The following is a 12350-nucleotide window of genomic DNA, read 5'->3' as shown; positions in this document are numbered from 1 at the left end:
TAGAGTAATTAAATCTTTCTATTATTACTATTATTATTATTATTCATAATAGTTGTACACACACCACGACAGTAACAAGTAACGAGACAAACTTTTCACCAACGAAATACTACAAGACTAAAGTTGAAAAAATATGTTTAAATATGCTATCAATTGTCTTAGGTCATTCAGGTCACTTGCCAAAGGTTTAATTGATTTGCCCAAGTGATTACCATATATACTCTCACTCTGTTTTTGGTCAAATTTTGAACAGAGTTAAGACATACATAATGAGAATTAAAATGAAGAACGTGGCGTAGCTGATAACGGGTAATAGCTTCTCAATTAGCCGCCACAGGCTTCACCTTCTCTCGCATGAACTGCAGTATATGATCGCGTTTCCAATTATCGATTCTGCAACGGGGAAGAGATATTCAATCAGAAACAAGCTAAAACACCATGTTTTACCTTTAAATCCTAGCACGCAAGAAAGGCATCATTTTGTTGGCAGGGTTCATTGTTAAAGAGAACTAAAACCTTCCCCCTAACTAGTAGATTCTTTTATTTCAATGGAAAGAGCTTTTCCCACACAATTAAACTATTCATTTACACATAAAAAAGCTTTGGTATTTGTTAATGTTACCGATCAATTCCATAAGTATTGTAATGGAGGTTATCAGTACATTACACAACAATTGTTTATCAAAACTATGTCAGGTCTTTTAGTATTCACAGCATCTAAAACACAGACATCTATGATCTATGGGAAGTCACTGCATTTTAATCGATCCTAAAAAACCAAAGTTCTGATAGCAAGATGCTCCGACAAGAAGATCAGAAGTCAGGACATTATCCTACTAGATGTGGTAACCGAATCAAAGTCTATCATGGATGAAGCAAGAAGTTAAAACTATAATTTAATTTAATTAAAGAAGTCATACCTGATTGTTTCTTTCTGATCACCTGCATGATCCAGCATGATTAGCTTTGGTGGGGAATTAAAAACATATTGAACTTTGACGGTTGGAAATTTATCCTTCTCCTCTTCAATGAAGCCAACAACTTCAGGATAGAAAACAAGCTTCCTCATGCAAACTTCCAAAATGGCTCCAGAGTATGCAACCTAAAGAAAACAATAAACAACCATTAGTACTATTTTTTGCATGCATAGCACTCTCATGAAGGATCCAGGATTTTCATTATTACTTCAAAAGCCAAAACTCTGATGCCGGTTAAGGCAAACTGAAAATTAAAATAGTATCACTCACCTTCCAATTTCACTTGAACTTAGTGTGTGTGTATATGGTGTTGGAAGATTCCAAACCATAGTTTGAAGGATGCAAACTGAATTTCAACTCTTTTATTTTACAATTTAACTCAAACCATGGTTTGATTTGGACAAGAAATAAAGAAAAGTTGCTTTCCCCTTGAATCAAATTATGACTTACCATCTACAAACCAAAACACTCTAAGGCCCCGTTCGGTAACTACGGACACATGCACACATGCAAATAGAGATAATTTGCCTAACTCTGTACTTGTCTCCTTCATCAAACAAGTTTGTGTCACCAAATGTCTCAGTATTTTCCTTTTATTTTCCTAAAGTTGATAAATTCTCGACCTTGAAAGGGAGAAAAGTACAGCATAGTGTATCTTTAAACAAAATCCAGCACTACACTAGTTCCTCAAATGCAATTTGGTGAGACCACAAGATATTATTCAACAATAATAATACACATGAAGTAATATAATTTGCATCAATAATAGTGCACATGAAGTATACTAGTTTCTTTCTATTTGTAACTAAGAGTAATTAGTAAATGGTAATTGCAGTTATCATAATATAAGTATTAGTGATTAATTGTGAAATCATCGTTTCCTAACTATATATAATTATCTATATACCTTGGCAGTGGCATCATTGGAATCTTCCGTGCAACACTTGTAACAATCCGATACCAGCTCTGCAACCGGAATTCTGAGCTCAATTCAAAATATGGAACTAACCAAAAATAAATAAATAAAGCACGAGATCGAAAATTAAAAAGAAAAAGGAAAATTGAGATCGGAAATTGAAGAATGGAGATTACCTTTGTCTTTGACGTACTCGGAGAAAGTCTTGCAATCGGAGCACAGAGCGAGACCGGAGAATCCAAGATTCTCGCATTCTCTTGTGCTCAGTTGCTCCGCTGATGTACCGATACTCAAGGCGGCCAACAAGACCACAACCACCACCGCCGCCGCAACGCCGTAGCTACTCAGCCATCTCCTCTTCATCTCTCTCAGTCTCTCTCTCCCTCTGTGTGCGAGATCCAACGAGCTGAAGAAATATGAGAGGGCTGGACTCATTCAATGGGCCTTATTGTCACGCTAAGGTTCTCGTCTTTTGTGCTTTAATTGGATCATACTCAAAAGAGAAGAGGAGTCTTGTCAAGACCAGAAAAAGAAAAATAAGAAAGGAGTCTCTTTGACCCCGGAAAAAACATTATTTAAAAAAGAAAGAAAGAAAAACAGTTATGGAGTTAATTTGTATATAATTTAAAGGTTAAAAAATATATTTCAAAAAATTATATTCTCAAAAGTGTTATATCCGGATATTAAAAAATGTTTATTTAGTATATAAATGGTTATGAATTGTTTTTAATATTCACAAGAATAAGTTACAAACATATTTATTCATTAAAAGAAAAAAATATTTGACAATTAATATAGTAATTTTACATGCTAATATTTAGAATTTAATTTTGATTTTAATTTTGATGTATTGACAGTATAAAATATTTTATATAGTTTTCTAATTATATTCGTTCTTTTATATAATCATTTACGTGATCAATATAAAATGTAATTATTTTTGTTGACGTTAAGTAATTGGATATACATAAACTGTTTTTAATATTGGATATACATATCAAATATTCGTTTTCTGTAATGGAAATAAGAATTTCAAAATTCGGATAACTATTTTTTCCTGAGAATAATTATTTTTATGAATTAAATTTTAAAATTTCAAACAAATATATGAATGATTTTTTTTATAGACAATTTTTTAGAATAAATTAACAAATATTCTCATTATCTAGCATTTTCCTCAAACTTGGATCGTATAGCTTGGGCATTAGTCTGTTTCTAGATTTGACAAGGAAAGCCAATGAGAGAATATTCGTTTTTTGATGAATAAGTTTTAGATAGTGGCTAGTAATTGTATGTAATAAAATAGTTGAATAAATAATGTTACCAATATTTGGCGCAAAGACAACCCAAGTTTTGCAAGGGAAGTAACTTTTTTTCTATTCCAACAGTTGTAAACAAAATGATTTTCATTTTCCGTGTGGGTGTTAAAGAACAAAGATTTAACACTAGAATCCCGGGTAAGAACAAGCTGAAAGTTATCAAGACGTTGCCTCTACATATTATATTAGATCTGCGTATTAAAAGAATGACTAACAAAAAATCTTTACAATATTATTACACAAATAAATAAAATCCTAATCTGATGTCGCTGGAAATCTTAGTTTTCCAGTGCCACCGCAGGAGGCAAAGATGCCATATCAGTCTCATCATCAGTAGTATGCGGCTTTATGTACGAACGAGCAACCTCCAACATCACTTCAACTTCTTTCTTGTACTACATGGATGAACCACCATTTTATAGGTTAATTTAAAACTGTTACTACTTACTACCTAAGATTTGAAGGAACTACTGAATCAGATTGTTAATCGATCAAAGAATCAACCAACCTCATTGACTGCCCCTGACTTTATTTTCGATTGCATCACACACCATTTCTTAAAATGTGCACCTGCAGAAAAAATTGCTTATAATTAGTCCTGAACATAAAGGTTCAAAAAAATGCCAATGCCTTTCATTTTGGTCCCCTCAAGGTAAGATACAACTAAAGTATCCAGAAATCTCTTCTGGATGCAGTTACATGTCTATCACTCAGGGATCGTAGGTTTTACAAAAGGGTCTCCATACCTAAAAGCAATAAACTAAATGCCCCATATAACCAAATGTAAAATATGAAAAAAAGGGCTCATTTCTCAATTCGTTTCATGTTCCGTGGGATTGAAATTTGAGTTTCTATACAACTGGGAACTGTCCGAGGATAAAAAATAACTTCACAGAATCTTTGTTTTACGCATGAACCAATACCTATTGTCTTTAAAACAATATTTGATCCAGAAGCTGGTTATTTAGCTCCAGAGTTATTCTGAGTATTATATTTATACAAGCCTAAAGGGGGAAGAAAAAATGAAGCAGGAAAATAACAGAAGTTTCAATCCAAACTTACCCACTTTTATGTCCAAGGTACATGATCTTTCATTTGTTGTCTCGAGAACCCATTTACAGTGTACCTGTTTGACCATGAATTTATGTCATCTATTATCTCGAAAGATATACATTATACATTAGACGGCGGAATTAGTATATTTTTTTATTATTTCCCATTTCTTTATGACTAACCGTAATCAATCAACCCATTATCAGATAAATAGTCATCTAGGATTTCTAGAATAGGTATTTAAGTAGAACTTGTTCTTCCTCACTTCTGATGGGAAATAATAAAGACTATAAAATAAATCTACCCCTGATTTACACGTACACCTTAACAATTATATTTTAAAAGAGAAAAAAAGGTAGAGAAAACAGATAAGGATCAAAGTAAGATGTCCACAGTATTATACCTCAAAATACGACCCAAAAGGAACATCATGAGCCTGCTGTACAGTCTCAAACACCTTCAAGATATCACACAATCACAAAATCAAAGAAAATAAGACAAGAAATGGGGAATAATAAAGAAGTGGAGAATGATAGTTGAATAGTGAAGTTAGCAAACTGAAGGCTGGACTACCAGCAGACTGATATCATCACTTTCTTCATGGATATATCATCATAAGTAAATATATGCAACAGTCTTACCAGTTTTTTCTTGTCTGGTGACAAAACATGATGTTGCCATTCTGTCATTGCTGTGTCTGGTGGGCACATAGGGCTGTTACAGAGGGATCTGAAGGTTATTTCTCGAACTTGACCATCATATTCTTCTGCTGTATGCCACTGTCCCATCTGGAAACAAAATAACCACAGAGAAAGCAACAACTTCAACCAGCATTCCATTCGGTTAAACTTTTATATATAAGAATTAATATGGCCACAATGCAATAATCGACATCAAATTTCACAGTAAGTATATATTTAAATGTTATAACATATATATATGCCTTGCACAACTCTGAATATCTTTTATTTATTTATTGATTTTGCAATAAAGAAAATACTTTCTTTCTTTCTTTCTTTCTTTTTTTACAAAATTATCTAAAAAAAAAATAAAAGGATTTAAGAAAGCTCAGAATTCCCACAGCAAATCTTTAAGAGAAACAATAATCTAAACCCCAGCAAATCTTTAAGAGAATTCTCTCTTTCTCCCTCCCACAACAACCAAAAAAAAAAAAAAAAGAAAAGAATAACCACAGAAAAGCACAAACAAAAACACATCAACAAGAGAAATAAACGAAGTGCTGACCTAAGGCTGGAAGTGAGTCAAGCCAGCTCATGAGCCAGCTCGAGCTCGACTCGTTAACAGCTCGATAAGCTAAGCTCGTGAGCTGGTGAGCCAAGCTTGAGCCTGAAATTGAGCTCATAAATTAAATGAGCCGAACTTGAGCTTGGATAAGCTCAGCTCATTAGCTCGTGAGCTGGCTCAATTATATATATATATATATATTATAACAATCTTAATTATTTAATATTTATATTTATTTTTTACATATAATTTTATAGGACATAAATAAAAAATTTATAATTTATTGATAGATAAAAAATATATAAAATTGATCTTTTCAAATATTTTTAAATAATTTATTGATATTATAGATTATGTATCTATGTTTCTCTTATTTGAGCCAGCTCGTGAGATTTTGGTGAGCCGAGCTTGAGCTTGAGCTTGAGCTTAAGAAATAAGCTCGATTGTTAATGAGTTGAGCCGTGAGTCAAGCTCAATTTTCGTGAGCCGAGCTTGAGCTTGGTCTAGCTCGGCTCAGCTTGGCTCACTTCCAGTGACGCCTAGAGGAAAGCCAAAGAGAAAAAATCTGATCCATAAGAGATGAGTTGAGAGGGAAAGATTCTGTAGCAAACTGCTCAAAATAGTATGACTAGAAGCCACCAACCAACTGAAATGCAAGCTCTAGCAGGTGGCAGAAAACTTTTATTATGAAAGATAATTGATGCATTTGATTTCCATTCTAAATACTGGACGAAATGACAATGTTTAACAAGAACAAGAATTACAACAGCAATTTAAGAAAACTTACCACAAGATTAGTATCCTTTCGTACTGCACGATACTTGCTAATAAATTGTGATCCATCATTTAATAGTAAGTTAAAAAACTGCTCAGCTGTGCAAGGAAAAACACCCTGGAGAAGAGGCACTAGTTACTATATACTAGAAACTATAATGATAGCTAATTCATTTCATTAAGACAAAGGGAAAAAACGATGCATACATTATATATACCAACTAAAGCCTCTTCTTTGGTAAAAGCTTGAAGTTTTCCAGTTTTCGGCATGCTTTCTTCAGGAACTTTATCAAGTATCTTATTTCCTCTGACAGAACTGCTATGTGCTCGCAGCTCAGACTCTGCATTTTCCTGTATCAAAGAAAGTTAAAAACAATGAACATAATTTGATAGATGATAATAAAAAACAAAAATGGGGATTCATCCCAGTATAATTTATCCTACACAACCTTCGTTTAGCATCTTATGTTTTCTTTATTTTTGCTTACTTTTTATCGATACATACTTCCAGAATGATAAAATGTAAAATAATAAAGAAAAGGAGAAAAATGGTACAAAACATAGGGTGAGCTAATAGTATATAGCTTTTTCACTTACGAATTTATCTTCCATATCAAAAGAACGAAATAAAAAAAAGTATGTTCGGGAAAGAATATAGTATTGACTATACTAAATAGTTCTCAAGTTTTTCACATGAATTCTAAACAAGTTGGTTATAAATATTAAGATCATGGGGGAATAATTGGAAATATTAGTGCACTGGAGCATGATCAATGAGTTCCTTTTCAGATTTTGGAACAAGAAGCATCATATTTTGTTTTGTTGGGTTTTTTTTTTTTGGGGGGGGGATTTATAAATATCTATAATTGCAGTTTTGAAATATTGATATAGAAGACAAAATTCCATAAGCAAGAGATGTAACCTTCTTCTCAGCTTCCAACATTTCATGGAAATTATTTGCTGCACGTTGTAGATTTCTAAATGCATGATTTCTGTTCCAAAATGAGGCAAACTTATACCTGACTCTACCTGAAATGAAGAACATAACAAAGATCTAAGCAAAACATCTAATGAAGGCCAAATTTGCAGCAAAACATGATGATAATGTAAATTCAGCAATAATATAAAGATCAGTAGTATCATTTTCCACAATTTGATATAACAACAGCCATCAATTAAGATGCCAGTCTAAATGAAGTCATCCAATAACATGTGACATGTAACATTCCTACCAAATGCCATTGTGATACATACATAACAAGCATTGCAACCACAAAATATAATTGAAAGTATCCACGATATAATTAATAATGAAATAGTTTAAAAAACAAATTACTAACCATCAGGACTTCCCAAAGGAGGAACACCATGTCCACCAGCACCCATGCGGAGAATAATTGTTATAGCAGGATTTATAAATGCATGTTGACTCCTTCGAATCTTCAGGAAAGAAAGAAATGACACCAGATGTAAGTAATAGTACAGCAGAAATATGGTTATTGTGCAGGGGGAGAAAAATGACAGAATATTGCACCTCATCTATGTCCTCAAATGGAATAACCACCTGTGGAAAGAAAAAGCCATTATAAATACCAGATGGACAGTGTTAATAAGTGAAGTGATTATTTATTCTGAAATCATATAGACATTTTTTCCAGAAAATTAACACGCAGGCAATGACATAATAGAGCTGTTTCCCCTAAGCAGAAGGTTAACATTAAAGAAAAATTACTCTAAGTCCAATTCTTCACAATTATTATTAATCTCACTTGAAAATATTATTAAGAAAATGTTAAAAGAAAGTAACTGACATATGAATGATTGAACAACCACCTCACCCAGCGTGTTCGGAAAATAGAACGATAACCTGACCTTTATTTGCTTCGAGAACACATTGGAATGGAAACAAATGTGCCATGCAGAAACATACATACGTCCATGATACAAGAATGACCTCTCAAGTGCACAAGAATAACTATGATCAAGAACCTGAAATGGATACTTGACTTGTTAGATCCTGAAACACATTACTGATTACACAATCACCGAAAAAGGACCAGTCAGATAAAAACATGCACATTTGTGTCCAATCTCATATGATCTAAGAAACAACTTCTTACTAATAATCCTTAGTAACAAAAACAAATTTAGTTTCAGTTCATAACCTCATCTGGAAGAAGATCGAATATTGTTTGAAGAGGTCCTGGCTTTTGATGAACAACAGTAGGGCCCTCTTTTTCCACAGGCATCCTTCTTCGAGTGCTGGGTCCGCCAAAACCATTTATCCTATTAGTCAAACACATCAATAAATAAGAAATTGGCCAACAACAACAACAACAATAATAATAATAATATTATTATTAATATTAACAATAATAATATTAATGATAACAATAATAATAACAGTAACAGAGTATCTTGAACAAAGATAATTTACTTGAAGGAAAAGTAAATTAATTTAAATTTAAAATCAAATATAAACCTAAAAACCCACCTAGTAGAGTTTGCAGATAGTTTTATTGTCTTTATATGAAGACAAACCTGAGTTCAACCAAAAGATCCATAATGGTATTTGTGAGGAATAAAAAGTTTCTAGCATGTCATAGCCAATGAAAACTATGAACTCAGAAAATTTCTTCAGAAGCAGGTATTACCTGCCCTGATGTGCTATCCAAAGAGTACCATACGGCACCAGTTTGACCTTCTCTTTCAACTGGAACAGTCACTGAACCAAGAACTGCACTTTTCCAAATTATATCCCAATCATATATTGTGACATTGATCTGCTACGTCAGCAGGGAAAGTAGTCAGTTTCACGAAAACCTACATAACAGATTTACTCTGTCAATTGAGAAGTATATCCTGACATTTTCCCCCTCCCAATCAGAGTGAATGCTCAGATATCCAAATATTATGTTGAACCATTATGATAGAAACTTAATATGAACTGATATATTTATTCTTAGCATTCTTCTCCACTTATTTCTTGGTTGTAGTTTTCTTTGAAAAGTGTACAAACACCAATGATTTATAAAAGGAAACACAAAACTGCAGTCCAGACAGCATACAGTTGACACACTTAAAATAATTTCAAGTTAAAAAAGTAAAAGGTTATCAATTATATAGAGTTCAAAATGACATGATCCTTACCTATCTCAACAGAAAAATAGAAGAAAATTAATTGTCAGTTAGATAAGATAAAAATCAATCCATATATTTATATATATATATATATGAAGATCAGTGAACATAAAAAACTATTTATTGTTTGCAAGTTGTGTATAGGGGGACCTAAAATTATTTAGCCTCGGAAAGAAAGTCATTTAAAGAGGAGGAAAAAAAGTAGTAAACATGTATTAGAACATATGTTTTAAAATATTAACGATTTCTCAATACTGTTATTTATTTATTTTTGGCAGTATTTTCTAGGTACTAATGGTAAAAAGATAAGCCTACCTGAACAGGAAGTTCATCAACAGAAAAATTGAACTCCTCACCCCACATAGGATTTCTTGAACCAGGGACCATGGAACTGTATCAGCACAAAGATGATTAACTCAAAGGTCAAATAAAAATGTCCATTTTCCTATTAAAAAAAATTAGAAAGAACTTTGATACTTCTAAGAAGAGATACTTGTGATGCAAAACATATGTTGTCAACATGACACAAATATAACAAACTCAGATGTAACTCATTCCCGATCTGTGTCATACTTGTGAAGGTGCCTTGCTGATCTTCTCTATACCTTTCTAATTACTCTTGCAGGGACCAGAGAGTGTACGTTCTTCTTTACATTTTATCTTAAAAACATCCATTAAAGCACATGTATGTATTCGATTAAAGCATAACGGTTTTTTTTTTTTTCATATATAAAATTTGAAGAATGACATCTTTCTGACACATTTGGGTGCAAAACTATCTTTAATCATATTGCACTCAGTTTAAAGCAATAAAAATATTGTTTCTCCTAAAGAGACAATCCTAAGCATAATTAAAAATTCTAACATAAGACTAGCTACTGGACAAATTTCTTATCAAAAGAGAAGTGAGAGAAGAAGGTTGTTTGCAGTAAAGAGCTCTAAATCTAGAAGATGAAATAGTCAAGAGAAAAATTGGAATATCTGCCAACAACAATTCAACATATAAAGCAAATATCATAATATGGTCCAACTACACCTAGTATTCACATAGAAAGCATATCTTTCTCCAAGCTCAAGCCAAAAACATCATAGTTAAGACCTGAATCGCTTTTAAAAGATACATTCAACTACAGAGGGAACTAAAATTATCAGTAGACCTGAATCGCTTTTCATTCCCGCACGTGATGATAACGTAAGGATCTGATGTTCCATTTAAGTTTGCTCCAATTAGATTCTTAGCAGCCAATAGTTCTAACTGAAAAAGAGAATTAAAGAAATATAAATGGCAATAGTTCAACACGTACACAGACATAAACACACACACACATATACACACACATAAGCTTAAAATGCAATTCAACTTCTAAATTTAGAAAGGCAGAACAGAATAAAGCATAGCTAGAAATGAAAATCAAAATACCTTGATCAGGTAGGCCGAACCACCTTGAGAATCTCCTTTCAATATGATCTACAAAAATAAGTGCAGAACTGCATGTCAACAAGTTAAAAATTACTCCACGAAGTAACTAACATGAAAACAAACACCTTCAACAGCACAACCGTGTTTTCGTTCCTAACAAGTAACAACCGCAATCTCGAACTATTAATAACAAATCACAGTCAGAGTAAACTAAATACAATACTGCACTTAAATTCATCAATTCATGAAAATACTAGTTGCAAAAGAATTGAAGGGGGGGGGGGGATCAAAACAAGCACTATCGGAATTGGAAGCACGGCGACGGTTGAATACTAGAAAAGTTCCGGTAAATGACGAAAGTGACCTTGTCTTTGTCGTAGGCAGCGTCGGTTACGGGGTTGTCCGAGAGTGTTCGGTCGGCGGCGTCGTCGGAGTCGCCGGTACGGAAAGTGAAGAAGGAGTATGCCAGTATGACGACGAATGAGGCGACGACGGAGACTTTGATCTCCCAAAGAGAGGGAACAAGGAAATCGAGGAGCGCCGAATCGATCGTAACGTTCATTGCGAAATTGCGATCGTTCAACGAGAACAGCTAAAAGAAAAGAGAAGAGAAGAGGAAGCGATCAACAGGAGAAGAAGAAGAAGAAGAGAGTTTTGGAAAGGAGAGTTGTGTTAGGGTTTAGAGAATGTGGAAGAAGGCATGGTGGGAGGGGAGGGGGAAATGGAAATGGAGGGTAGTCAAAGTTGGACCGTTGGAAGCGAAAGGGGAAAGAGGAGAGTGTCTTAGTGTGAGAGAGCGGCATCAATTAACCGCATTCCTGATGCTCATGCCGGTTCCTTGTTTCAGTTTGACTAATCCTGCCGAGACGACACTTTTTTCCCATATCAAATTAAGAAATTACTTATTACTTACTAAACTAAAACTCCGAATTTAAATTATTCCGGAACGGGTTACTTCTGGCATTAAAAATACTGACGTGATGCATTTAGTATGTATACTTCTATTTTCTTAAGTTATTTTAAAAAAATATCTCATTTATAATTATACAAAAATTAATATTTAATAAAAATTAGGGATAAGTATTGTTTTGATCTCTAACGTTAAGAGAGAATCAAAATCGTCCCCAACATAATTTTTTATTTAGAATCATCCTTAACATTTTTTTTCGTATTAAAATCGTCCTTTTTAATAAAATTTTTTATTTTATTATTAAATTATCCCTATCTTAAAAAAATTATAAAATTAAAAAAAAAGAGAGAAGGATCAAGGGGGAGGGGAGAAAGGAAAGGGAAAAGGGCGCCGGGGGAGGGGGGGGGAGTAAAAGGGGAAAGGAAGGGGAAGGGGGAAAGGGGAAGGGAGGAGCGCCAGTGGAGGGGAGGAGGCCGCTGCTATAGCCGTCGCCACCATCGCGACACCTGCATTGTCACCGGTTCGCCCACGAGCCGCCGTTAGAACCGAGAACAGAGGAAGACGTCGTCGTCGTTCATGCATGTTTCTGCTGCCA

At 33.8% G+C, this 12350-nt stretch overlaps 2 protein-coding genes across 3 annotated transcripts; both read right to left on the bottom strand.

Moving 5' to 3' along the window:
* LOC112784075 (uncharacterized) lies at positions 1-2491 on the bottom strand. The gene is made up of 4 exons (XM_025827187.2): positions 2070-2491; positions 1885-1943; positions 921-1102; positions 1-393 (listed from the first exon to the last, which is right to left on the bottom strand). Exons 1-4 carry the CDS (start codon positions 2326-2328, stop codon positions 321-323), a joined length of 573 nt encoding a protein of 190 aa, XP_025682972.1. The 5' UTR covers positions 2329-2491; the 3' UTR covers positions 1-320.
* Positions 2492-3281: 790 nt separating this feature from the next.
* LOC112784036 (BAG-associated GRAM protein 1) lies at positions 3282-11749 on the bottom strand. 2 transcript variants are annotated; one of them, XM_025827124.3, is made up of 18 exons: positions 11210-11749; positions 10846-10893; positions 10583-10680; positions 9741-9816; positions 8939-9067; positions 8779-8825; positions 8450-8570; positions 8157-8273; positions 7819-7848; positions 7625-7724; positions 7207-7313; positions 6492-6635; positions 6298-6402; positions 4907-5053; positions 4669-4722; positions 4275-4338; positions 3721-3782; positions 3282-3607 (listed from the first exon to the last, which is right to left on the bottom strand). In XM_025827124.3, the coding sequence occupies exons 1-18, from the start codon at positions 11405-11407 to the stop codon at positions 3491-3493; spliced, it is 1764 nt and encodes a 587-aa protein (XP_025682909.1). In that variant the 5' UTR covers positions 11408-11749; the 3' UTR covers positions 3282-3490. The 2 variants fall into 2 exon arrangements, with proteins under 2 accessions (XP_025682909.1, XP_025682910.1); XM_025827125.3 differs by having other exon boundaries at positions 10846-10913; positions 11210-11705.
* Between the last annotated feature and the right edge of the window lie 601 nt (positions 11750-12350).

This window comes from Arachis hypogaea, chromosome 20, assembly GCF_003086295.3.
Source record: "Arachis hypogaea cultivar Tifrunner chromosome 20, arahy.Tifrunner.gnm2.J5K5, whole genome shotgun sequence".
Taxonomy (NCBI): domain Eukaryota; kingdom Viridiplantae; phylum Streptophyta; class Magnoliopsida; order Fabales; family Fabaceae; genus Arachis; species Arachis hypogaea.
This window is presented reverse-complemented; position numbering and strand designations above follow the sequence as displayed.

Bases quoted from the DNA above. Each gene is read 5' to 3' on its own strand.
- LOC112784075 (XM_025827187.2), bottom strand. From the start codon at position 2,328: ATGAGTCCAGCCCTCTCATATTTCTTCAGCTCGTTGGATCTCGCACAC. The intron at 1,944-2,069 runs GTAATCTCCATT...TTCCGGTTGCAG, and splicing joins CGAGTACGTCAAAGACAAAG to AGCTGGTATCGGATTGTTAC. The intron at 394-920 runs GTATGACTTCTT...TCCCCGTTGCAG, and splicing joins GATCAGAAAGAAACAATCAG to AATCGATAATTGGAAACGCG.
- LOC112784036 (XM_025827124.3), bottom strand. From the start codon at position 11,407: ATGAACGTTACGATCGATTCGGCGCTCCTCGATTTCCTTGTTCCCTCT. The intron at 6,636-7,206 runs GTTACATCTCTT...TCTTTGATACAG, and splicing joins TGTTGGAAGCTGAGAAGAAG to GAAAATGCAGAGTCTGAGCT. The intron at 5,054-6,297 runs GTAAGTTTTCTT...TTTTGTTTCCAG, and splicing joins GAAAGGATACTAATCTTGTG to ATGGGACAGTGGCATACAGC.